Raw genomic sequence first — 25,109 nt, 5'->3', positions numbered from 1 at the left:
GAAAAGTGTAAAACTAAGCATGGAAGAGTAGGCTCGTCCCAGTTGTGGAGGCATCTAAATGCCAAGCTAAGAAAATAATCTTATCCAACAAAAAAAGTTTATTACAGGGAAGCAGACTGTTTGTAGTGACCTAATATTTAGTTTGTATTTTCAGTTTCTTCTTTGATTATGCAACGATGCTGCTCCAAAGCCTGGCGCATCCATCAACGTCACAGCATAGGGAGTCAAGCTGTTCTTCAAGATCCCTTTCCCATGCAAGAATTTAAAATTACCACGTTTCGAGACACCTGGGTGGCGCAGCTGGTTAAGCATCTGCCTTCAGCTCAGGTCATGATCCCGGAGTCCTGGGATCCAGCCCCAAATTGAGTTCCCTGCTGGGCGGGGAGTCTGCTTCTCCCTTTGCTCCTCCTCACCGCTCGTATTCTCTCTTGCATGTGCACTCACTCTCCCTCTCAAATAAATAAATAAAATCTTTAAAAAAAATTTTTTTAAATAAAATTATCACATTTCTACAGGACACAGGACGAATCTGTGGTCATCTAGCCTACTGAATATCCTTTTTCTTTACAGTAAAATCCTGCGGGGGGGGGGGTTGAATTGGCATTCATGCCTACCGTTCTCCTATTCCCAAAGCACCCCTGGGAGGCCAGCTGGCAACCCTACTGGATTATTAGGTATCTCTGAAGAACACCTTGACACTCTCACACCAGCCTACTCTACCAAGTTTATCTGCCTTCAGTAAGGGACCCTAGTGACCCTACCTGTGCCGCATCCCACACAGAAGAATTGTTCTATAGAACCGGGTCAACCTCAGGGCAGTGAATCTCCACCGTACCCTATGCCAATCAGCAGAGCATCTAAAATGTGCCTGCGTGGAATGGCTAAAATTAACAAGTCAGGAAATGACAGATGTTGGCGGGGATGCGGAGAAAGGGGAACCCTCCTACACTGTTGGTGGGAATGCAAGCTGGTGCAGCCACTCTGGAAAACAGTATGGAGGTTCCTCAAAAAGTTGAAAATAGAGCTACCATATGATCCAGCAATTGCACTCCTGGGTATTTACCCCAAAGATACAAAAGTAGGGACCCGAAAGGGTACGTGCACCCCGATGTTTATAGCAGCAATGTCCACAATAGCCAAACTGTGGAAAGAGCCAAGATGTCCATCAACAGATGAATGGATAAAGAAGATGTGGTATATATACACAATGGAATATTATGCAGCCATCAGAAGGAATGAGATCTTGCCATTTGCAACGACGTGGATGGAACTGGAGGGTATTATGCTGAGCGAAATAAGTCAAACAGAGAAAGACATGTATCATATGACCTCACTGATATGAGGAATTCTTAATCTCAGGAAACAAACTGAGGGTTGCTGGAGTGGGGGGTGGGGTGGGAGGGATGGGGTGACTGGGTGATGGACACTGGGGAGGGTATGTGTTCTGGTAAGCGCTGTGAATTGTGCAAGACTGTTGAATCTCAGATCTGTACCTCTGAAACAAATAATGCAATATATGTTAAGAAAGAAAAAAAGAAGAAGAATGTAGCAGGAGGGAAAGAATGAAGGGGGGGAAATCAGAGGGGGAGAAGAACCATGAGTGACGATGGACTCTGAAAAACAAACTGAGGGTTCTAGAGGGGAGGGGGGTGGGAGGATGGGTTAGCCTGGTGATGGGTATTGAGGAGGGCACATTCTGCACATAGCACTGGGTGTTATGCACAAACAATGAATCATGGAACACTATATCTAAAACTAATGATGTAATGTATGGGGATTAACATAATAAAAAAAATTAAAAAAAAAATAAAATAAAATGTGCCTGCGTGGAGAAAAACAAGAGATGGTATTTCTAATCACAGTGGGTGAACAGATCATCAGCAAGGACCCAGAATCAGAGAGGAAATGAGAAAGCCTGCAGGGATATTCAGTCTATTTCCCTAGTGACATACATTCAATTCTGTCAGGATCAAATGCCCAAGGAAATTCAACCCCATTTTCCTAGGGGACTATCCTGCAGCCCAATAGTTCTCACCGTGGAAGGATGTCCTGACATTCGGTTTACAGTTTGTGTTTCTTCTTTCTTTCTGCTGCGCTCACCCCGACTGGTGTGGAAAGTAATTCCTTTATTTCTTATTCGAATTTTTAAAAATTGTAAAGTCTCACCTTCATTGTTCCCAAGTCTACCTTTTGCATTTGTATTTCCGATCAAAAGCACCTGAGCTACGTGATCGGTTATTAGCTTATATTCCTTTTTCCCAGAAGAGCAGGCGCTGCCGTATTCATTTGCTCCCTTGATAAAAAACACAGTTGACAAAAAACAAGAACGTAATTTTACTTTGCAGCTATCTGTGAAATAGCTTGAGTAACCCCTCCAACGTGTTCTGTACTAAAGCAATGCCAACAACTGAGGACTCGTAACTGTTGTGAGTGACGAACTTTAAAATGACGATATTTCTTCAGTACCATCCAATCTCCAAAAAGGCTACCGTCTCTTTGCTTCCGTGCTCATTCCTAAACATGCCAGTTCCTCTAAAAATCCCCGGAACTTGCCTCATCTGAAGTCCTTAGTCACTGCAGATGCTCTGCTCAGGACTTCCACACATTTGTCTATCGTTCCGGTGCACTCGTGTCCAACAGAGCATCTGGGATGCCGCCTCACCAGAACCGGGCAAGCAGGGATGCTCGGCCCCAGCTCCACACGGACATGCGGTGCTGTGCGGCACAGCCAAAAACAGTGCTGGCCTTTTGCATTGCCATATCACGTTGCTAACACCTATCTAACGTGCTGTCATTCATCACCCCCGTGAGACTGGCTATTTGGTGCGGAGCTTTCGTCAGCTGCTGTAGTTGCTTGGCGGCGGCCCCTGTTTTTCTGAGATGGAATCCCATCCCAAGTAGTGGAATTTGTTGTCATTGTTCACTTTGTATTTTCAAAATCCTTCAAAACTTGTAGGGAGCTAAACGAAAAAGGTTCATAGCTATCCTCACCAGTGTGACAACTCTTTGGCAATACCAACAAATATTTCCGGGAAGCCCAGAACTACTAAAAAATAATAATTGTAAGCTTTGAATGCCATAAAATTTGATACATAATCTTATTAAGGATTAATAAATTTAAGGGATTTTTAAGAAAATTCCCCTGTGAAGGGCCCATTATCTTTCTCAGTGCCTCACTGTATTACCGACACAGATTTGACAGCAAAACTTATTCTGTCCATCCTTCTACAACTAGGTAAATACATACATAAAACACAGATGGGTGAATACGATGCTCTTAAAAAGTTTAAAACAGATATCTGAGTAACACATTTTCTTAAGATACTTTGAGTTAGGAAGGACTTCTTTAGGACAATCTATAATTTTAGTGCCTTCCCATTAACCACATTCCCTGGAGTTCTGATGGATGTAAGACAAAAGAAACAGGAGAGGATACCAAGAGACTCTTGGTGCCCACCCTCACTACCGGGTTCTCGGTCATGGCGTCAGCCAGGCTGGCAAATACAGGGATCACGAGGGAAAGAAATATCAAGTCACCTCAACTCCAAGGTCTTTTCCTTATGGCTGGCCAAATATACTTTTTGCCCTGCTCACTCTACGTCTTCACTTCCTTCCAGGCTCACTTCTGGACCAAAAAATATACAATTACAACATTTGAGACAGCTCAAAATGTGAACACTGACTGGATTATTTGGCTATAAGAAAATTATGTTTTTAGGTACTGTTATGCTTTTTTTTAAAGGAGTCCTTATCTTTTAGAATTCATACTCTAATATAGCTGAAACAGAATCAGCTCTAGGATTTTTTTCAAAATAGTAAAAGAAAGGGAAATGGACAGTAGTAGAAATAAAACAATATTAGGGCACCTGGGCAGCTTTGTCAGCTAAGTGTCCAACTAGATTTCAGCTCAGGTTGTGATTTGGGGTTGTGAGATGGAGTCCCAGGTTGGGATCTGGGCTCAGCAGGGAGCTTGAGATTTCAGCATAACATAAAACTTTCTAAAGAACCAACCAACCAACCAACCAACCAACCAGAAACCTCCCTTTTCCCCAGGTCTCTAACATACTAGTTGCATTATGCATTCAACCCTAAACAAACTGAAATGTGAAAGTCTCACCTTGACCATGAACTCAACTACTTTAACCCATTCTGACCTCCTCCTTCTCTGGTCTTCCTCTAGCACTGGTGTTCACAATGAAAATTTTCTCATGGGATCATGAACTGCTCTGTAATTGTCCTTGATCAATGTTTTTGTCTTCACTCCCTATAAGATTATGCTTTCTTAAATTCCTTTTTTTTTTTTTTTAAGATTTTATTTATTTATTTGACAGAGAGAGACAGCGAGAGAGGGAATATAAGCAGGGGAGTGGGAGAGGGAGAAGGAGGCTTCCCGCTGAGCAGGGAGCCCGATGCGGGGCTCAATCCCAGGACCCCGAGATCATGACCTGAGCCAAAGGCAGACACGTAACGAGTGAGCCACCTAGGCATCCCTCTTAAATTTCTTTTAATGAACATGTTTAAAAAGGATGAAATACCTTTTTCCCCTCAGTTAAAAAAAAAAAAAAAATTCCATTAACATAAATTTAGAAAACTCATACAAGTAATGAATGGAGATGGGGGGGCAACACACAACCCCCCCCCCTCCATTCTTAATAACAGACAGTAAAAAATATTCTGGTACAATTGCTTCCAATCCTAAACACAGTCTTGAATGAAATAATGTATTTGTCCAATTCTAAACTATTCAAGTCAAAAACAGTAATTACCTCCTAGCTGTCCTTGGGCTGCTACTCTAAATAAAGCTGTTCAAAATCTGTGAACAGAGATCGGTGACCGCACAATCATTTAGTTTTTCTTTTCCCTTTAAAATATGTGTATACTAAAGCATTTTCTCCCATCTATATGGAGTTTCAACATCTCAACATTTGTTGTCATGGAACACAGACACTTCTAAACATGCAACAGTGACCTATCTTTCAAAATTAAACTAAATTCACTTTTTATAATTTTCTCTTATTCCTTATGATTGTCTTTAATAGCTTTGATTTAAGTATGACCAAACCTCTAATCCTGGCTCTCAACTGGGAATGTGCATTAGAATCAACTGAAATCCTATGGAAACAGGCTCTCCAGAAGTGGGGCATGCAGGGAATTGTGGTTGGAATCCTCACCACTTACTATATGACCTCCTGGTTCCTAGCAGGCCCCGGGCCTCAGCCCAGGTACCCCACACCCTGATAAGCACACCATCTTCATAGGGACCCTTACAGCATCAGTAGCAATACAAGCCTGATGGGCACGTGACTTACAATGCTCCAGCCTCTAAAATCTCAGACAAAACCAGAGAGGGAAATAAGCTTTGGAAGTGGTAGGCTGCCATCTCTCCCGCTAGACCAAGATCTAAGCAGACTCTGCCTGGGTAACAAGGAATTTAAGGAGAACAGACTTTCCACCAGATCTACTTACTCTGGAGTATCTGCTGCTAAGCTACTATATTAGCGACTTTGGCCCAATGTATTAAGATGTCCATGACATTCACCTCAGGTTTCACTGGGCATGAGACACCTTAGCACTTGCCACATTTGTACCAGGAGCCAGAAGATCTCCTTGGCAGCCCATCAGTTCCTGCTTTAAACATTAACAGTAGTGAACATAAAGTAATACAGGGTGAGCCCTGATGCTATGGAAACTGGCTCCAATTTCGAGGAAGATTTCTAATTTAACTTTCTAATATAAACTCAGTTCTGTTCACCGGGCAGCATACCACCCATTGACAAGACACGACAAAACTTCCAGGAGCAAAAGCACCTTTCTGGAGATGCAACGGCATGGCTGGCAATGACTTCACTAAAAGCCACCCAAAATAGAGGCTATCAAAAAGTTTTAAAGGCTGAGAAGTGAAGAAAAACTACTTCTGCAAGGATAATCTGACAAGTTATCTGGCTTGGAATACTGAAAAAAGCGGGTTTTACTTTAAGGTCTGGAATCCTCAGCTAACAAAATATCAAATGAAACCAAACCTAAGAATAACCTAGTTTCAGACCTGGATTCAAAATAGAAATTGCATTTTTCTCCTTGAAAAACTCCTCCAGGTCATGGATCAGTACCAGTAAGATTTGTGCATTTTCTTACCTGACAGCAAACTTCAAGTTCTCTCTGTATGAGGCTAATTTTATCACTATTTAAACATTTATGTGGCAGTTAGCAAAAGTAAAATGATTTTACATTCTGTCTGTGTTGATCTCCAGAAAGAGAGATCAAGGCACAAAAACGTTAAGTGACTTGTTCCGGGTGTCACCGTCAGTGGTAAACAGTGTAATGAGAACCCACTGCCGCCACCTACGTAGAGAGCCCTGCTTAGCACACCACGGGGCTTCACCTTCCAGCCAATAATAGCTAAACGGGCAGTTGGTTTTGCAAGGAGATAGGAAAGAAGGAGACTGTTTTTTTTTTAGCACCCTAACACCTGTTCAAAGTGGTCCTCTCATTTCCTGTTGGGCAGAATTCCACAAGAAATAGAATATTTTGTTTCAAGTGTACCACAGTCTTATGCACTTGAAAATGTGCAGCCAACAGGATGACAGGCATGTCACCAAGTAGGTGACATTTTGGAAGGTGCTGCCGCTGCTCAGAAGGGCAAAAATATGTATTTCTATTATCACAGTTTCAAAAAGAGTGTAAAACTGCAAAAGGAGTGCAGCGGTGTGTGGTCACGGGTCTGACACCAGGAGGAAACTCTGACACCCTGTTACTAGGATGACTGCAGCCTTGTCTCCTCACAAGGCTGTCTCCAGACACAAACATGCTGAGACAAACGAGCCTTTCAACTGCAGGATGGATTCTGCCAGCCAGGGAAAGCCCAGGTTCCAGGGAAGAAAAGCTGCTGAAGTCTTTAAAAGGATCAAAAATCATTTTCTCTTCCAAGATTTAATAAACAAAAGAACATTTCAATTTGTCAGCAAGAAACATCTTCCATTCAAAGAGACACTGAAACCCAAACTCTGCGTACGGAGCTCCATGCACCGTGTAATGCCATCACCTCTGCTCAAGCTGGTGCACACCAAGGATGTGAAAACAAAATTGGCCTAAGCAGAAAACTTGACACGGAACTTAAACCAAGAGTCTTTTTTAAACCCTCCATGTTGGTTTAGGAAAAAAAAATAAAAAATTAAAACACATTCTCCCGTGTTACTACTCCTGCCAAATCTCTAACAGTGAATTTAGTGGAGAAACATACGCTGCAGGTTCCTCCTCACTTCACCAGTGAGCTCTCCATCTTGTGTTCATCTTTATTCCCTAATACCTAGCACACAGCTGGCCCCAATAACTTAATACTGAACCACCGTTAAAATATCTGTCACACTGGAAACCAGATTCCTGAGCCGACTACATGGTGTTATAGAATTTTCTGGGTGTTAAAGACTCCCGAAAGGTTTACAAATCCTTCTCTCCCTTGTATTCCTTTACCATGCCCCATGAAAGTGTGTCTTGTTTATTTCACTATTTGACAATACCCAAGTAATATCATCCACAGACTCTCCACTTGCCTACAAACAGTTTCCCTGCGTTAGTCTCTAGCCACTCTGCTCAGTCCTTTTCAATGCCAGCACGCTAATCCTACTTCAACTCATCCCAACCCGATCAAAATCCCCAGTGGTCCAATATTACTGAAAACAAACGTCCCCAAACTTCAGCATGCATACAAATCACCTGAAGGGCTTGTTAAAACACAGATCATACAGCTGCATCCCTAGAGTTTATAATTTAGTAAGTATAAGGTAGGGATAAAAATCTGCACTTTTCATATGTTCTCAGGGAACACTGGCCCAAAGCAATGGCTCCCAATTAGAGGATCCTAAATAAATAGAACAGAATCACCTCAGGACCTAAAAAAAAAAAAAAAAAAAACCAACCAAAAACAGAAACAATAGAATCCAGTCCTTATCCACAGTGATTCTCATTCAGAAGGTCTAGAAGGGGGTTAGGAATCAAGCCCTGGGTAAGTTAAATGCATACCCTGCCTCAGAAACCATCAGTCTGAAAATTATCACAAATGCCTTACATGACACTAAAGGCCTTCCACAAGCCGCACCCAAATCCACCTAGCCAAACTTACCTAGTCCACAGAAGAAGCCGTCACAGCTCAGCCATTCTTTTTCTCACTTATCTCCGAAGACCGTTGTCCATTCCCTCTGAGCCACGTAACACCATCTCACTTGCCGTTCCAAGTACCTGGAGAACCACTGCCATCTCCTCCCCGCTCCTGTGACTCCAGGAATCAGCTCATCATCAACCCCAAAACCCTCTATTGGTCCATTCCACATGTTTCAGCACAATTATATGACACACTGTGCCAAATGCCTTGTTATATCTAGCGACATCAGTTCATTTGTGTGCCTGCCACTGCACACACCCAGTTTATTGACGGGTAACAGCCTAATATCACTCAGTAACCTGTGGCCTAAAATAATTTTTGAAGGAACCAGAAAATACAGAGCTAAAAACAGTTTAAAAGTTGCAAAATAATTTTTATTGTATAATAACCATTTAAAATATTTAGATGAACTTCTTATTCAAAAATGCTTCATTTCTCAAATCTGTGGCTTAATAAAGACAAGTAGAATAGATAGTTAAGAAACAACCACAGATTAATCAAGTCGTGACCAAGGTCATTCTTCCAACATATGTCTAAGAAAACAAAAAATGGGGGCAGCAAAGTAGGTAAGTAAGAGGAGGAGAAAAATGGACTACAAGAAAGGAAAGAAGCAAAGAACAGTCATACCTTGATCTCAAACCAATTAAACAGAATAAATGAAATGAAATGATATTTCTATGTGAGACACCTCACCTTGTATTATTAGATCAATTTTAGTTTGATATTCTTTATCTGTCAAATAGCTTATGCCAATGACACATGAACACATTAACATCAAATAGTAACAGTATTTCCAAATGCATGATTTGGGTACTACCAACTTACTGAGAGCTGTAACACACAACTGAGACTTCTTTTATGTCTTAAAACACATCTTGGGGGGGTGAAAGCAGGGAACAGGAAGTAACTGCCAATGGACACAAAGTTTCTTTCTAGAGTGTTGAAAATACTCTAAAATTATATCGTGGTGATGGTTGTACAATTCCGTAAATTTACTAAAAACCACTGAAACCTATACTTTAAATGCATGAATCTTATGCCATGTAAATTATCTCAATAAAGCTGTTTAAGTAGGCAAAACAACTCAAATCATAATATGAAGGTAAGATTCCCAAATCACTTCATTTGAAACCAAATGGGTGAAAGGTGTAAGTCATTCCATGAAGCCACAAACCTGTATTTTAAATCATGTTTACATCTCACCTGTTCCTGTCTGATGGGACTTCCTTAGTTCCTTAGTATATTATAAACATTTTTAATACAAGTTGGTGGGGTTTTGTTTTCAAAAGTGTGGGAACTGTATATGTTGGACAAATTCAAACTAAGTAGAGCTAAGTAAGGCATATCTTACTTTGTTCAAAACCATAATTAATTCTTCATGATAGTATTATAAATACCATCCTAATAGACTTAAAAGTGGTTTTCAACTTACAACATTAGTCTAAGTTGGTCAAATATCAGAGATCATAGGAATTTATAAAGTATGAAATACCACGTATTCTAATAGTGTCCAACATGTTTGCATAATACAAATTACTAGTATTCCATGGTATCTCTCTTTCTATTCATATACTTTTAATCTACCTATATTTATCTATCCATCTATCTATCTATTCGAGAGAGACAGAGAGAGAGCATGCAAGCGGGGATGGGGGGGAGGGGCAGAGGGAGAGAGAATCTTAAGCAGGCTCCTCACCCAGCACAGAGCCTGCCCTGGGGCTCAATCTCACAACCCTGAGATCATGACCTGAGCCAAAATCAAGAGTCAGACACTTAACCAATTGAGCCACCCAGGCGCCCCAAACTGTATCTTTATATTTAAAGAGGATCTCTTAAACCCAAAGTGACAAACCCAAAAAGACAGGGGTATGTTCTTCAAAATAGCACTGAGAAGTGAGTGGACATTTTTGTCATTGGTTCCTCTAAGCACTGTGTCTTTTTCCTTTGGCTATCTTTAAGACTTTTTTCTTTGGTTTTCAGCAACCTGATGATGATGTGTCTAGGTACTGGTTTTCTTTGTGTTAATGTTGCTTAGGATTTGTTGAGCTTCTTGGATCTGTGGGTTTATGTTTTTCAACAAATTTAGAAATTTTTGGTCATGATTTCTTCTGAGAATTTTCTGCCCCAATAACTCTCTCCCCTCTCCTCTGTACCTGCAACTACAAAATGTTAAACTGCAGGATACTGCCCCATTATAGACAATATGGCTTTGTTCAGTTTTCTTTGCAGTCCGCTTTCTCCCTGTGCTTCATTTTGGATCATTCTAATTGATTCATCTTCGAGTCATCTGATATTTTCTTCTATAGCAGGCAATCTGCAGCTAAAGCCACCTGGTAAATTTTTCATTTCAGATATTAATTTTTATTAATTTTCTTAAATCCCAGTTAGAGTCGCATTTTTCTGCTTTTTTACAAGCATAAATGTATGCTGGACACCGTGGATGCTTCACTACTAAAAAGGTGGATTGTCTTACTTTGGAGTGAGTTTTGCTCCGGCAGGCAGGAAATGTATAGGTGGATCAGGCTGATGCTGTGGAGACTTGGTTATGCAAGATCTACAGTAACCCCTACCCTATAGCCAGAACAGTCCTCTTGCAACAACATAACCTTTCTGAGGCCACATCTGAAAGAACAGGGTGCTCAGCAAGTTCACCCCGCTCTGGGCACTCTGAACTCCGACAGTCCTAAGCATCTGGCAACATCTGGAATTGCGGTTCAACATACAGTCCCATGGTGGCCATTTTCTGCCAAACCTTGTGGTGCGTCTATGTAACTCTGTATTTGACCAAAGGCCCAATGGCACTCTTTTCAGACTGATGGGGCACCTCCTCTATGCAATTCCCTCTTCTCCACCTCCACCATCCCAAACCACAGATACTAGCTGCCTCCACATCCCCAAACTCTCATCTCAGCCTGCTGCTGTCTGCCTCAACTTCAGTTCCCTATGCCACAGCGTGGCAGGTGTCCCCCAAGAGGAAGCCGGGATGAATGCGGGATTCACTTCATGTGTTCTCTGCTCTCAAATGAATGTGCTGACTGCCTGAGTCCATCCGGTTTTAGAGTTGCTTACAACAGGAAGTAATTTCACCATGGCTAGAACCAAAAGTCCCTCATTCTATTTTTGAAATGGCTTTGAAGTCTATTATCTCATTTTATCCTTAAAATAAACATGGGACATGTCTGTGGGAAAAGCCATATATCCATGATATTAGTAAATCAAGATATAAAACGTTAAAGAACCAGTTTCTTTTTTTTTTTTTTAATTTTATTATGTTATGTTAGTCACCATACAATACATCATTAGTTTTTGATGTGGTGATCCACGATCCATTGCTTTCGTATAACACCCAGTGCTCCATGCAGTACGTGCCCTCCTTAATACCCATCACCGGGCTAACCAATCCCCTCCCCCCTCCCCTCTAAAACCCTGTTTGTTTCTCAGAGTCCATAGTCTCTCATGGTTCGTGTCTCCCTCCAATTCCCCCCGCCATTTTTCCCTTCCTTCTCCTAATGTCCTCCATGTTATTCCTTATGTTCCACAAATAAGTGAAACCATATAATTGACTTTCTCTGCTTGACTTATTTCGCTTAGCATAATCTCCTCCAGTCCCATCCATGTTGATGTAAAAGTTGGGTATTCATCTTTTCTGATGGCTGAGTAATATTCCATTGTATATATGGACCACATCTTCTTTATCCATTCATCTGCTGAAGGGCATCTCGGCTCTTTCCACAGTTTGGCTATTGCGGACATTGCTGCTATGAACATTGGGGTGCATGTGGCCCTTCTTTTCACTACATCTGTGTCTTTGGGGTAAATACCCAGGAGTGCAATTGCTGGGTCATAAGGTAGCTCTATTTTTAAATTTTTGAGGAACCTCCACACTGTTTTCCAAAGTGGCTGTACCAACTTGCATTCCCACCAACAGTGTAAGAGGGTTCCCCTTTCTCCACAACCTCTCCAACATTTGTTGTTTCTTTCCCTGTCCATTTTTGCCATTCTAACTGGTGTAAGGTGGTATCTCAGTGTAAGAACCAGTTTCTAAGCAATAAAGATATTTTACTCAATAAACAAATACTCATCAAGCACCTACTATGGACACATGGTAACAGACAAAGCAGCAAAAGGAACTCAGGGCATGTAGTTGCAACCTATATTCTTTTCACTGAGCCATCAATAAAGCACACACACTGCACCAAAAAAAATGTCTAATGAATGAATAACCAAGAATCCTTCATTCAATCCAACAGGACACACCTTATAGTCTTAAAAATGACTACAATTTACATTCATGATTTATTTTTTCCTGCAAATACTCCTATTTGCCATGCAAGTAATTTCATTCCTACACAGTTATATTTTTCAATTTCCTACATATACTTAATTTTTTTCATATTAGTAGGTACTATCTAACCAAGTCACTTCCATTTGGCTATGTCAAATTTGCTTCAGCTAACTCTTAATCGTATTTCCAATTCTCATCTAGCCAAATCAAATATATTTTCCTAGCACATGGAGAGGAAATATAATAAAATTTCTAAATACCATCTCTGCACCATCATACCAAAGAGTAATAACATTTCTCCAATCTTCAACAAATCAAAGTGATACATTTATACCTTACGGTTATTTTCATCTCTCAAAACAAGCTCTTGACCTGTCATTTACCCCAATATATGCAAGAGACGACTGTAGGAAAATGGTCATAAAACTAAGCTACATGTTTATAAAACACTGTTTAAGAACATTTTAATATTGATTGCCTTAATATATGACTAATTCCAGTGAAGCCAAGTACGTTACAACAGAAAGCCAAATACTGTACATCCTTGATTGCTACATACGGAGAATCTCCTAATTTTAAAGCCTGGCAAAAAAAAGTTAAAAGGTCTTTTTTGAAGATGATAGAAGTTGATGACATCAGCTAGCAACACTGCTTTCTCACTGTTTGTGAGTAAGGGAATATTTTAGGTGGCAGATTTTTCATCCCAACCTGTTATTCCAAAGCAAGATGGCACCGTATTTGTAAAAGGACCTCACCTGCAGAACATCTTGGATCTTCACCCACACGTCCGCCATATCGTACAATTTGATGTCTTCCTGCTGAGTAAGGGGGGCCACAACTGTGTCCTGCAGGTACCCCAGGACCACGGAGTGTGCAGTGGCTACAGCATTAAACTTGTCAAAGAGCAACTCCAGCAGTTCTAGAAGCAACCTGGTGAAAAAACAGATAATATTTACATCCACACACGCACGCACACGAAGATGGCTTACAATGGCCTGCACGAAAACCATCAACCATGGAAACAGCGCATCAGATTTCCACAGATTGATGTCCAACAGTTGTATGATCGAAGCAACTTTTGAAGTCTAAAGCTCAGTTTTCTCTGCTATAAAACGGAGATGATGCAAGAATTTAAAAACCAGCTGTAACATCCCTAAACCAGCAGTAACAGCTCATGTTTCCTTTTTAACAAATTTCAGCGATCACCACACTACTACTCTGTATTCACATAGGCAGTTTCTCCGAGAAATTCAGGCAATTTTTCAGACAACAGTTCTGATGTTACACAGAACATGCTATTTCCCAGCAATAAATTGGGCACTTTGGTAAGGATGCTAATCCTTTTAGTCATGGAAAGCTGTGCCTACCATTCAGATGTATGGCCTAAGTTGCCTGAAAAAAAAATACACACCTGCCAAGCAATCTGACTTTCACCACAGGAAACAGCTTAGGCATCTGCACTATCTCATTTTTCATAGTGAGAGATGCTGGACACATATTATTTCATCAATTTTATATACTCAAGGACACTAAATGAGGTTGTACGGCAGCTGAGCCTAGAACAAAAGTTGATTTCCATGTCGGTGCATTTAACCACGTACCTCTTGCTATAGTTCTAGAATGTAAATGTGTTTTCAGAGATAGCTCGAAGCTTTATGTCAGAAATTCCAAGTAATTCCTCTATCACTGAGCCTTACAGCTTCACTGATCACCTAGGCTTGGAATCATTCTTTCCTCCTCTGAACTTGTATTTTATCCCACTTGTTAGGTACTTACATGTGGCTCATATATGTAACTCAATAAATGTGGGTCACAGGTATTTACATAGAAATGTTTTGCCTCCCTTCTTCAGTATTAGTCTTTCAATGTGGGAAACTGCTTTATACATCTCTGCATACTTAGGAGCATTTAAAACATGATCAGCAAATATTTGCTGAATTTAATGTGTATACCATGAATGAGTCTAGAAAATTCTGGAATGTGATCTTTATTGTGTATTGTGTATTGTGGGCTCTCAGTTCAGAGTTCCTAAGTAGACTCACAAACCAACCTGAAAAGTAGAAAAGGGAAGCAAAAGAGCTTGTCAGCAATGTCAATTAACAAGATTTTATTACCATAAATAAGAGGTTATAACTATAATTTCATCAAAATGTATAGCCTATTATCTATTCCTATGGCTACTTTACTGCCCAATTACTATAATTAATGTGCCAGTGTGACAGCCAATAACTATCTTATGATAAAACCCTAATATCTGTTTGACATTTTAATTTAGATGAGACAGAATCAATAAAAATTTATGTAGTACTCCCAGTTTAGAACACACATAATCCAGAAATTAAACATTGTATTTGTAAATAGGAGCCATTCTACTTTTGGAATGATGGTTGGGTTTTTTTTAATCTTTTAAAGGTAAAATCATATTTATACGCACATATAACTAAAACAACTCTTTCTCATCTGTGTTACAGGAGAAATACTCAAATATCAGCAGAGGGTACAGAGGAAGATGTGTCTCACATTAACAGCCAAAACAATTAATCCAGCGTAGGGAAATGATCTATATAAAACTGGTATCTGGCATCATACAGAGTAAATTCCTGATTAAGTGAAGGTTCTACTTTTCAAATAAAGATTTAAGTTAAGTATGTAAGCCTTATGGTTCCCAAATATCGATCCACAGACCACAGGGTATTTTTCAGGGATAGACAGCAGAATAAGAAGAATAGGAACACACATCAGCTTTTCACAAAAGTAAATTCATTTGGTATTTCTGGCACTCTCTTGATAGGAATATCTCATTCTCTATCACGATGGCAATTACATTGCCAAATGTCCTTACTTGACAAAACTAAAAATAACCTTATACTATATGCTAACAGTTCTTGAAATCTTATTGATCCAAGACATCCAGAAGCCTGAGGCACACTGGTGTCCAACTGCCCAATGGCATGAAGCTCCAGGTACAGGCCTGCAAACCAGCAATGAAGCAGAAAACACTGGAAAACAAGTGGCTCCTCTGAATGGAGGGTGCTGCTGTCTGATCATCTCCAGGACCACCAAGCTCCATGACTGCACACCCTGACGGCCACTCAAGGACAAGAGCAGTTCAGCAACCAGGGGCAGTGCTCTACTTAGAAAAGAGATGGATCAGGGAACTGAGGTTTAGGATGAGATTCGTGGTAACTATTGACATCATGGAAACAGCAATCCTTTGATAAAATGCTGACACATTGCCAGTTTCCCTCAGTCCCGAACGATCAAGGCCAAGACAGACCTGTTGTCGTATGACCATCACAGCCGTAAGAGAGGCCACACAGGGAAGAAAGAAGGGAGAAGAAACAGGCTGAAAGTGGAGAGAGTCAGGTTGCAGCTCTACCTACATTTGAAACGTCGACCCATTTCAAAGACAGGGACACTCTCCTTTGCCGTAGCACACAGCACAAGCATGGCAGTATAAGTAAAAGCCACAGTTCTTACAGCAAAATTAAAGACCTCTGTGCTGCAGATGACACCATCAAGAAAGTGAAAAGACAGACCACAAAATGGGTGACAATATCTGAAAATCATTTATCTAACAAAGGATTTGTATCTAGCCTATCTAAAGATTTCTTACAACTCATAATAAAAAGATGAATAACCAAATTTTAAGACGGATAAAGGTTTTGAAAATATTTCTCCAAAGAAGATATATGAATAACCAACAGGCAAACAAAAGACATGCAACATCAGAGAAATTCAAGTCAAAACCACAAGATACCATTTCAGCCCATCGGGATAGCTGTATTCAAATAGGCAAGCGATAAAAGGTGTTGTTGGGGATGTTGAGAAAAACTGGAACTCTCAGTACAGTACTGGTGGGGATGTAAAATGGTACAGCTGCTCTGGAAACCGGTTCGGCAGTTTTTTAAAACATGAAACATAGAGTTACCGTATGAACCCAGGAATTCTACTCCTAGATATATCCCCAAGAAAAATGAAAACGTATGTGTGCACAGAAACTTGTACACAGATGCTCATGGCAGCATTATTCCTAAGAGTAAAATATTACAATAGTAAAGGTGTAAAAATGGAAATAATCCAAATGTCATTAACTCATCAATGGACAAACATAATGTTGTGTAATTGTACAACAGATTATTATTTATGGCTATCAAAGGGAATGAAGTGCTGGGACACACTACAACATGGATGAACCTTGAAAATGTGCTACGTAAGAAAAGTCACAGAAGAATACATATTTTATGACTCTATTTATATAAGATACCCAGAACAGGCAAATTATAAAGAAAGAAAATATATCCGTAGTTACTTAAGTGAGTGGGAATTGACTACTAATGCATATGGGGTTTATTTGCGGGGGGACAAAAATATTCTGGAACTAGACAGTGGTGCTGGTTGCACAACCCTGTGGATACACTACAAACCACTGAATTGTACACTTTCAATGGATGAACTGTGTAGTATGTGAATTGTATCTCAGTATGTCTATTTTAAAAAGAAACCCATCAGCTATGGCATTGAGTGAGGACAGCAGGGCCCAACACCTCCCCTGTAGTGAGAACATATAAAACAGTGAAAAAGGAAACTCATGTCTCAAAAAGTGAAGTATTATGAAAGCGGATTCTTTTGGAGTCTTACTACAGGAGGACATGAGCTTTTCTCTTTTGGTCGACTCCTTTTGGTCTGTTCTTTCCACTAATATAAGTTACCTGTAAGAAATCAAGATTCACGTGCTTTCAGAGCATCAATAATTCCTATGTTTTTTAATAAAAAAAAATCTCAACTTCTCTAAGTGTTCCCATCCATAAAAACAAAGTATTAATTAATACCTGCTCTAGGGGTCTCACTGAACTGCTGGAAGGAGCACAGCAGAAAATGGACAGAACCAGGTAGAGGGAAGAGAGTTCAGGGCCCCTCTGTCTGGGTTTCTGGCTTGAGCAACTCTGAAGATGATGGTTATCTTTCCTGAGAGTGAGAGCATTCAACTGAAGGCAGAAATTTGGAAGGAGAGATGTTGGGTTTACATCTGGTTACATTTAAGGTGTTATTTATTTAAGCACTTGGATATGCAAATCTGGAGCTCAGGGGAGAGACTGACACTGGAAAGAAATCTTTAAGAATGATAAATATTTGAGAGGAGGAGATCACTCAGGGATAATATGCAGAGTAAGTAAGGCAAGCAAGGTCCACAGCCAACTCTTCCCAAAAGAGCAGCATTGAAAAGATGGTTAGGAAGTAGCTAGGGAGGAAGAATGAAGCCAGGAAAGAAAACTGTAGAAGACAAAGGAGAAGAGAATACCCACAGTCAAGGCTACGCTGAGGTCAGAGAAGGTAAAGACGGAGAATCATACAACTCACAGGTCCCAGTGACCTTGACTAGAGGATTTCAGAGGAGCACTGGAAGCTGACCCCTCCACAGTAGGATGAGGAGTGAATGGCTAATAAGGAAAAAGAAACTAAAGTCAAAACACACACTTTGCAAAGGCACACCATATGCACTCCTTAAAAAAGAAAAAGTAAGACGACTCTCTCCTGAAGCATCAAAGAATAAGAGAGATTGGGAATCACTCACATAAATAGAACATAAATCCACACTAGTCTGGCCCAATTTAGAGCCACCAGAAATCAACTGAAACAAGATGAATATTCATAGACACTCGCCAATTGCCCACACGACACTAGATTGAGAAAACAAGTGTCTGCCTTCAGCTGCAGACATACTCAGGGTCACCCAAACACACAAAGCCCCACTGAAGTTATTCCCCACTCCCACCACAAAATTTAAATAAATAAAAGAAATAAAACATTCCATTGCAGTTAACTCAGTCACTTAAATCATTTTAGGCTCAAGGTTTTCACCACTGATCTAAAAGACAAAAGAGCAGACAGAATTAATAAAGTACTAGAGACTCCTTAAACGGAACTCAACAAAAGGCCTCATATACAAAGAAGCCTAAGAACCTCAGAGATTAAAATTTCAACTAATTGCCATTTCTATCCTTCAGAAAAAAAGCACACACATTCTCTCTCTCACATGTACCACAGAGATTATTTCTAGAGCCACAAAAGAGTATGCACTACAGCAACACAGCATCACAGCTGGTAAAGGGAAATAGTAATCCTGGGATGGCCAGACAGTATGCATGCCCTTGAGGACCACAGACTTGAAGCCAGCTCTCCGCTGCATATCATGGGGCCTTCAAGACGTCACGAGGACATTCCATATCGCAGGTCCTCAGACACAAACTTCTTCAAATACAGTTTCCTAATCACAGGTGGTGAGATACACATGCCAAAATGTAATAGAAGTATACTAAAAAAGCAAACCTGAAACAACAGTAAATTGTTTTCTGTACCTTTAACAGTTACCATGTGGAAGAGGCGAGGGGGAGAGACCCAGGAGATGCGCCAGGTGTCTGCATGGCCCAGCTGCATCTCTGTCCTTCCTTCAGCTCCGTTAGTAAGATATACCAGCTTGTACTCCGTAAGATATAGCAGCATCATTCCCGTAAAACTCCCGCTTCGATTTCGTTGGATCTGGGATCTGGCCTCCGAAGGAGGCCTAACTCACAGAGTAAGGGTGAATTCCTTCATTCCTCTGGGATTCCATACTCCCTCCAAAAACAGACGCTCACAATGGACACAGTGTAGTGACAAAACAGTGACATACATAGCCTCCTGGGCCAGAAAGGAAGGGCAGAGCCCTTGGTTTATGCCTCCTTGTAACCACACATCTCTTCCAACACAAGGCCCAACGCTCCCGAATGGAGAAAACAGTCAAATTTCACGGGTGCCTGAGTTCATGAGTCAAAGAATGAGCAATGTAGGGTGGCGGCAATATTAGAAGTCTAGGATCAGAGACACTGACCTGGGGTCCTCAGCATGGCGCTGGTAGCTAAAGCTGGCATAATGAAAGAGAGCTCTGAAACAGGAGAGCTGAAGCAGGAGGGGAAAGAGGACGATGACAACAGCGACAAGGGCTGTAACAAAGACCACGATGCCAAACACAGCCACGCTGATTCTATGCCAGGCACTGTGGGAAGTGCTTTACTTCAATTATCTCATTTAAACCTTTGGACAACCCTATGAGGAAGGGACTGCTTTTATCCTCATTTTATAGACAATGAAACTACAACGCAGATAAGGTTCAAAGAAAGGCCTCAATTTTAGAGGATGTTCCTTTTAAGGCGTATTAGAAAAAAAGGAAGTCGTTTTTAAAAAGAGGCCAGGGGTCCCTGGGTGGCTCAATTGCTTAAGCCTTCAACTCTGGATTTCAGCTCAGGTCATGATCTCAGGGTCGTGAGATGGAGCCCCGCGTTGGGCTCCTCGCTTAGCAGGAAGTCTGCTTCAGATCCTCTCTCCCTCCCCCTCCGCATGCTCTCTCACTCTAATAAATTAATCTTGAAGGAAGGAAGGAAGGAAGGAAGGAAGGAAGGAAGGAAGGAAGGAAGGAAGGAAGGAAAGGAGGGAGGGGGGGAGAGAGAGAGAGAGGAAGGAAGGAAGGAAGGGAGGCAGGGAGGGAGGGAGGGAGGGAGGAAAAAAAAGAGGCCAAAGAGATATCAGTACTATACAATGCCAAGGAAACCAAGGCTGGAAAAAGTGTCAATAGAACTGTCTATACGGACTCTACCTTCTCACCGTAAACTAGTTTTTACCCCTGGTAAATAAAACAAGAACACAGAAGTGTCAAGCTGAAGAAAGTGTTTGCTCTTTAAACATACATCCAATTACCTGGCAGGTTTTGGAAACAGCCCTCTTATAAGTAAAATGTTACTTATTTCCCAGATCCTCTACTAACTTCCCACTTGCAGCTACACCTGTCTGTCTCGTCCTCAAGAAACGTAAGAAGAAAATGTTAAGGAAGCGTTACAAGGGGACAAGGAGTGTCTACGGTATAAAGCTGTATCATCAAGCTGTGAAAAATGTTCAATATTTAAGGTGAGATACAACTATCTGAATCTAAATTTAACATCCAGGGAACCTTGAATTAGTCATTTGGCTGGAAAACTCATGTTTGCAGCCAAGGAGCTGCCTTACTTGGTCACGAAGCAGAGACACACACACGAGGTAGAAAATCAGTTCCGTTCCGTTCTACTACTTCCTATCTGCAGCTCAGCAGAGACTTCAATATCAGGATTCTGCATTTTCCCACTGACAGACAAAGGCAAAAACCACAGACTATTTATTTCCCTACCACTATGCTCTAAGAGATAAGAAAACACTGACCTCCGAGCTTGGGTCTTATGTGAAAAATTAAAGGAAACTGATCATCAATTATTTCATATCAAGATGGTCTTCGTTTTACATGTCTCCACCTCACATACACGGTTTCCTAATAAGCTTGGCTGAGCGAGTATTTTCCATTTCAAACAGGACAGAGATCCCATTTAATCTTCAGGGTTATCTAATACCTACTCTTAAAGAGGTAGAGATAAGTTTTGCCACTTATTAATAACAATCTTCATGTAAAAAGAAGTTACTATTTGAGGAATGCTGACTAATTCTCCATCTGCACGATGAAAAGAACAGGAAAAAACTATTAGCAACGTAGAAAGAAACAGAGCAAAAATAAAAAGCACACTGTAGTGGGCCCTGGCGCTGGGAGCTTTCGTCCTGTGTCGCTTCCCCACTTGTAAGTCAGCCTCTCATGCTCAGTGCCTGAATCCCCTGTAGATGACCCCAGTGAATTAATTCTAACATATGTCAAACTAGCGACTAAAATTAGAAAACAGACCCAGGGGCGCCTGGGTGGCTCAGTCATTAAGCGTCTGCCTTCGGCTCAGGTCATGATCCCAGGGTCCCGGGATCAAGTCCCACATCGGGCTCCCTGCTCGGCAGGAAGCCTGCTTCTCCCTCTCCCACTCCCCCTGCTTGTGTTCCTGCTCTCGCTCTCTCTCTCTCTGTCAAATAAATAAAATCTTTGGAAAAAAAGAAAAAAGAAAACAGACCCAGGCCTTCTTCCTTTTAATTAAAGTATTAGCATCATTCTTTGAAAAGCCTTTCCCAGGATAACCTCCTCAATAGAAGGTGCTGGGAATACTAGAAGCCACATGGAGAAGAGTGAAGCTAGATCATGATCTCACACCATACACCAAAGTCAACTCTAAGTGGGGTAAAGACTCGACTGTAGACCTGAAACCACAAAACTCTGAGAAGAGAATATAAGTAAGCTCCTTGACATCAGCCTTGGCAATGATTTTTTGGATTTGACACCAAAAGCAAAGACAGAAAAAGTAAAACAAACAATTGGGACTACATCAAATTAAAAAGCTTCAGCACAGCAAAGGAAACCACCAAAAAAATGAGAAGCAACCCACAGAACAGAACAAAATATTTGCAAATGATAGGGGCGCCTGGGTGGCTCAGTCAGCTACGCGTCTGCCTTCGGCTCAGATCATGATCTCGTGGTCCTGGGCTCGGGCCCCAAGTTGGGAACCTCCACTCAGCAGGGAGTCTGCTTCGTCCTCTGCCCCTCTGCCCGCTCGTGCACGCGGGCACGCTCTCGTTCTCTCTCAAATGAATAAAATCTTTAAAAAATATATTTGCAAACGATATATCTGATAAAGAATTAATATGTAAACTATATAAAGAATTCATACAACTCAGGAACAACACCAAAAAGGCACATACAAACAATCCAATTTAAAAACAGGCAGAGAACTAAATAAGACATTTTTCCAAAGAAGATACACAAATAACCAAAAGGTACACAAAATGGTGCTTAGCATCACTCATCATCAGGGAAATGCAAATCAAAACCAAAATGAGATACCACCTCACACCTGGTAGAATGCCAATCATCAAACAACAAGAGAAAAACAAATACTGGCAAGGACAAGGAGAAAAGGGAATCCTTGTGCCCTGTTGGTTGGCAATGTTAACTGGTGGAGCCCCTATGAAAAATAGTATGGGGGTTCCTCAACAAATTAAAAATGCAACTACCATATGATCCAGCAATCCCACATCTGGGTATATATCCCAAAGGAAATGAAAACAGGATCTCAAAAAGACGTCTGAGCTCTCATGTTTGTTGCAGCATTGCTCACAACAGCTAAAATGGGAAAACAACTTAAGTGTCCATCAATGAAAAAATGGATAAAGAAGATGTGGTATGCATGTGTGTGTATATGAATGCGTATACATACACACATGTATATGTACGTACAATGAAATATGACTTAGCCATGAGAAAGAGGGACATCCTGTCATTTGTGACAACATGGATGAAACTTGAAGGTATCAGGATGAGGGAAGTAAGTTCAGCAAATACTGTATGTTCTCACATACAAGGAATCTAAAAAAGCCAAACTCAAAGAAACAGACTAGAATGATGGTTGCCAGGGGCTGGGGGTGGAGAAAGTGGGGAGTTGGTCAAACGGTACAAACTTGCAGCTGTAAGATGAGTAAGTTCTGGGTAGCCAATGTATAGCATGGTGAGTATAGTTAATATCATATTATAAACTTGAAAGTTGCTAAGAGTAGATCTTAAGTTCTCACCACAAAAAAAGAAATGGTAATTAATTGATGTGATGCAGTTGTTAGCTAATGCTATGGCGGTAATCATTTTTGAAATATATAAGGATGTCCTATCAACATGTTCTACCCCTTAAATTTATGCAATGTTGTACGTCAATTATACCTCACTGAGGCTAGGGGGAAAACGTCTCTCCCCCATTCCAAAATAATATTTCATCATTAGTGGAACACGAGAAAAATTATCCATAAATCCCCTTCTCAGAGATAACCAAAGATGTTAGGTGTGTATTTTTAGTACAAGAATGTGCCAGGTCCCTAGGGGAACTGCTTGGGTATCTAAGTCATCAGTTTAATTCTCAGGTGAGCTAATTAAGATCCATTTACTCTGTGGTTGCTGATCACATTTCTTTTTTTTTTTTTTAATATTTTATTTATTCATTTATCAGAGAGAAAGAAAGAGAGAGAGCACAAGCAGGGGGAGCAGCAGAGGGAGAGGGAGAAGCAGGCTCTCCACCGAGCAGGGAGCCCAATGCGGGACTCGATCCCGGGACCGTGGGATCATGACCTGAGCTGAAAGCAGACGCTTAACCGGCTGAGCCACCCAGGCATCCCGCTGATCACACTTCTTAACATGTCCAGCCATCTCTGAGAGGCCTGTCATTGATCACAATGGGGGGTTTGGGTGGGAGAACGGATACGTCAGTACAAATATTGCCTTTCTCTGGTGGAGAAACAAAATCAGGCCCAGGAAAAGGAATTAGGAGCGTCATCTTTATAGAAAACAGAAGGCAAACTTATATGATGGAAAGAGACTACTTCCACTCTTAATTCCACCACCACCAAGCTTTGTGAACTGTCAAATTATTTCGGCTTTCACATTTCCCTGAGTACATCTGGGATTAAGAATAAATGCCCCTACCTGTGATGAGGCAAATAGTGAGGCTCACTCAGGTGAGATACCAGATGACTGCTTTGCAAAGCATAAATACTACAAAAGTAGAAAACTCTGCAATGTCTGTGATGATACAAAGAGTGTTCTCAAACTTTGACATGCATGAGAATTACCTAAGGCATAGACCCCTGCAGGCACTGCACCCAGAGATTCTAATTTAATCACTCCTCCATTTCTAACTTCCAAATGGCATTGGTGCTGCTGATCTTTAGACCCCACTCCTGTAAGCGGTGCAGACATTTTTTTAAAAATTCACTTCCTCTTATTAAAAAATTATCTTCTTAGCATCTTTTTCTTATTCATTCATTAAACTTCTTGGGCATTTAATACGTGCCCAGCCCTAGATCAGGCTGCAAAAACACAGTTAAACCCCCTCTTGCAAACTCATAGTCCAGTCTGATTAGAGACCATAATAATGAAATGGGCCAGGAGTTAGACAAGGCCCTAAGGTACGAAATACAGCCTAAGAGACACATGACGATGCTTTAATCCCATCTGATATGACCCTAAACATCAGCAAGGGAAAACTGTCACTTGACACAAGTGTTTTGTGTTTTTGCAATGGAAGACTTAATGTCAGTTTGAATATGGAATACCTTTCGTCTAACACCAACAAGTGCACAGAAAATAAGACCTAAGGCAGCTACCACTATTTGCCAAATAGAGAAGGGGGCCCCGATGTAGCCATGAAGGCTCACATCTAATTGTTATCAATATACCATGAAATAGATTTTAATCTGCCATTCCTTTAACTTGTATGATCTCTAACTCGAACCTGCAATAGCATGCAAAACAAGAGAATTCAAAAGCAGGTTTTGTTGGGTTTTTTTTTCACCCTGACAAATGTAAATAAAGATTTAAGCAATCTAATATTAAGACCTGTCCCATTTAGCCAAACACCCTTTCTCTGAAGACTATTAACTCAAGAACAATACACAGTCACAAAGACAGCTGTCCAATTTCATGCTTACAAAAGAGTAAAGAACATTATTAACATTACTAATTCACCTGATATGTTATGAAGCTATTACCAATTTATTTATTAAGCCTTACTAGAACATACATAGATTTGGAACCAGTACTACCTTCCATGGTAATAAATTTTATGTTTTAGTTAACAATTGGTATATTAAGTCCCACATGTAAAGAATTAACTCCTTTCATTTGTTCTAAAAATATTGCAATAAAGCTGCAGGGGATATGTTCTAGTTGAAGAACAGTGGAATTTCTTCTGTATG

At 40.8% G+C, this 25,109-nt stretch overlaps 1 protein-coding gene across 3 annotated transcripts in view; it reads right to left on the bottom strand.

The window, feature by feature from the left end:
- EXOC4 (exocyst complex component 4) overlaps positions 1-25,109 on the bottom strand; it is a 729,394-nt gene that overhangs the window by 625,660 nt on the left and 78,625 nt on the right. For all 3 annotated transcript variants that reach the window (XM_036091687.2, XM_078059577.1, XM_078059578.1), the window contains exon 7: positions 13,196-13,370. In XM_036091687.2, coding sequence (XP_035947580.2) covers positions 13,196-13,370 — 175 coding nt within the window. The remainder of the gene's footprint in view (positions 1-13,195; positions 13,371-25,109) is intronic.

Source organism: Halichoerus grypus, chromosome 12 (assembly GCF_964656455.1).
Source record: "Halichoerus grypus chromosome 12, mHalGry1.hap1.1, whole genome shotgun sequence".
Classification (NCBI taxonomy): Eukaryota; Metazoa; Chordata; class Mammalia; order Carnivora; family Phocidae; genus Halichoerus; species Halichoerus grypus.
The sequence above is the reverse complement of the archived record's forward strand: the minus strand, read 5'-3'. Positions and strand labels throughout refer to the sequence as shown.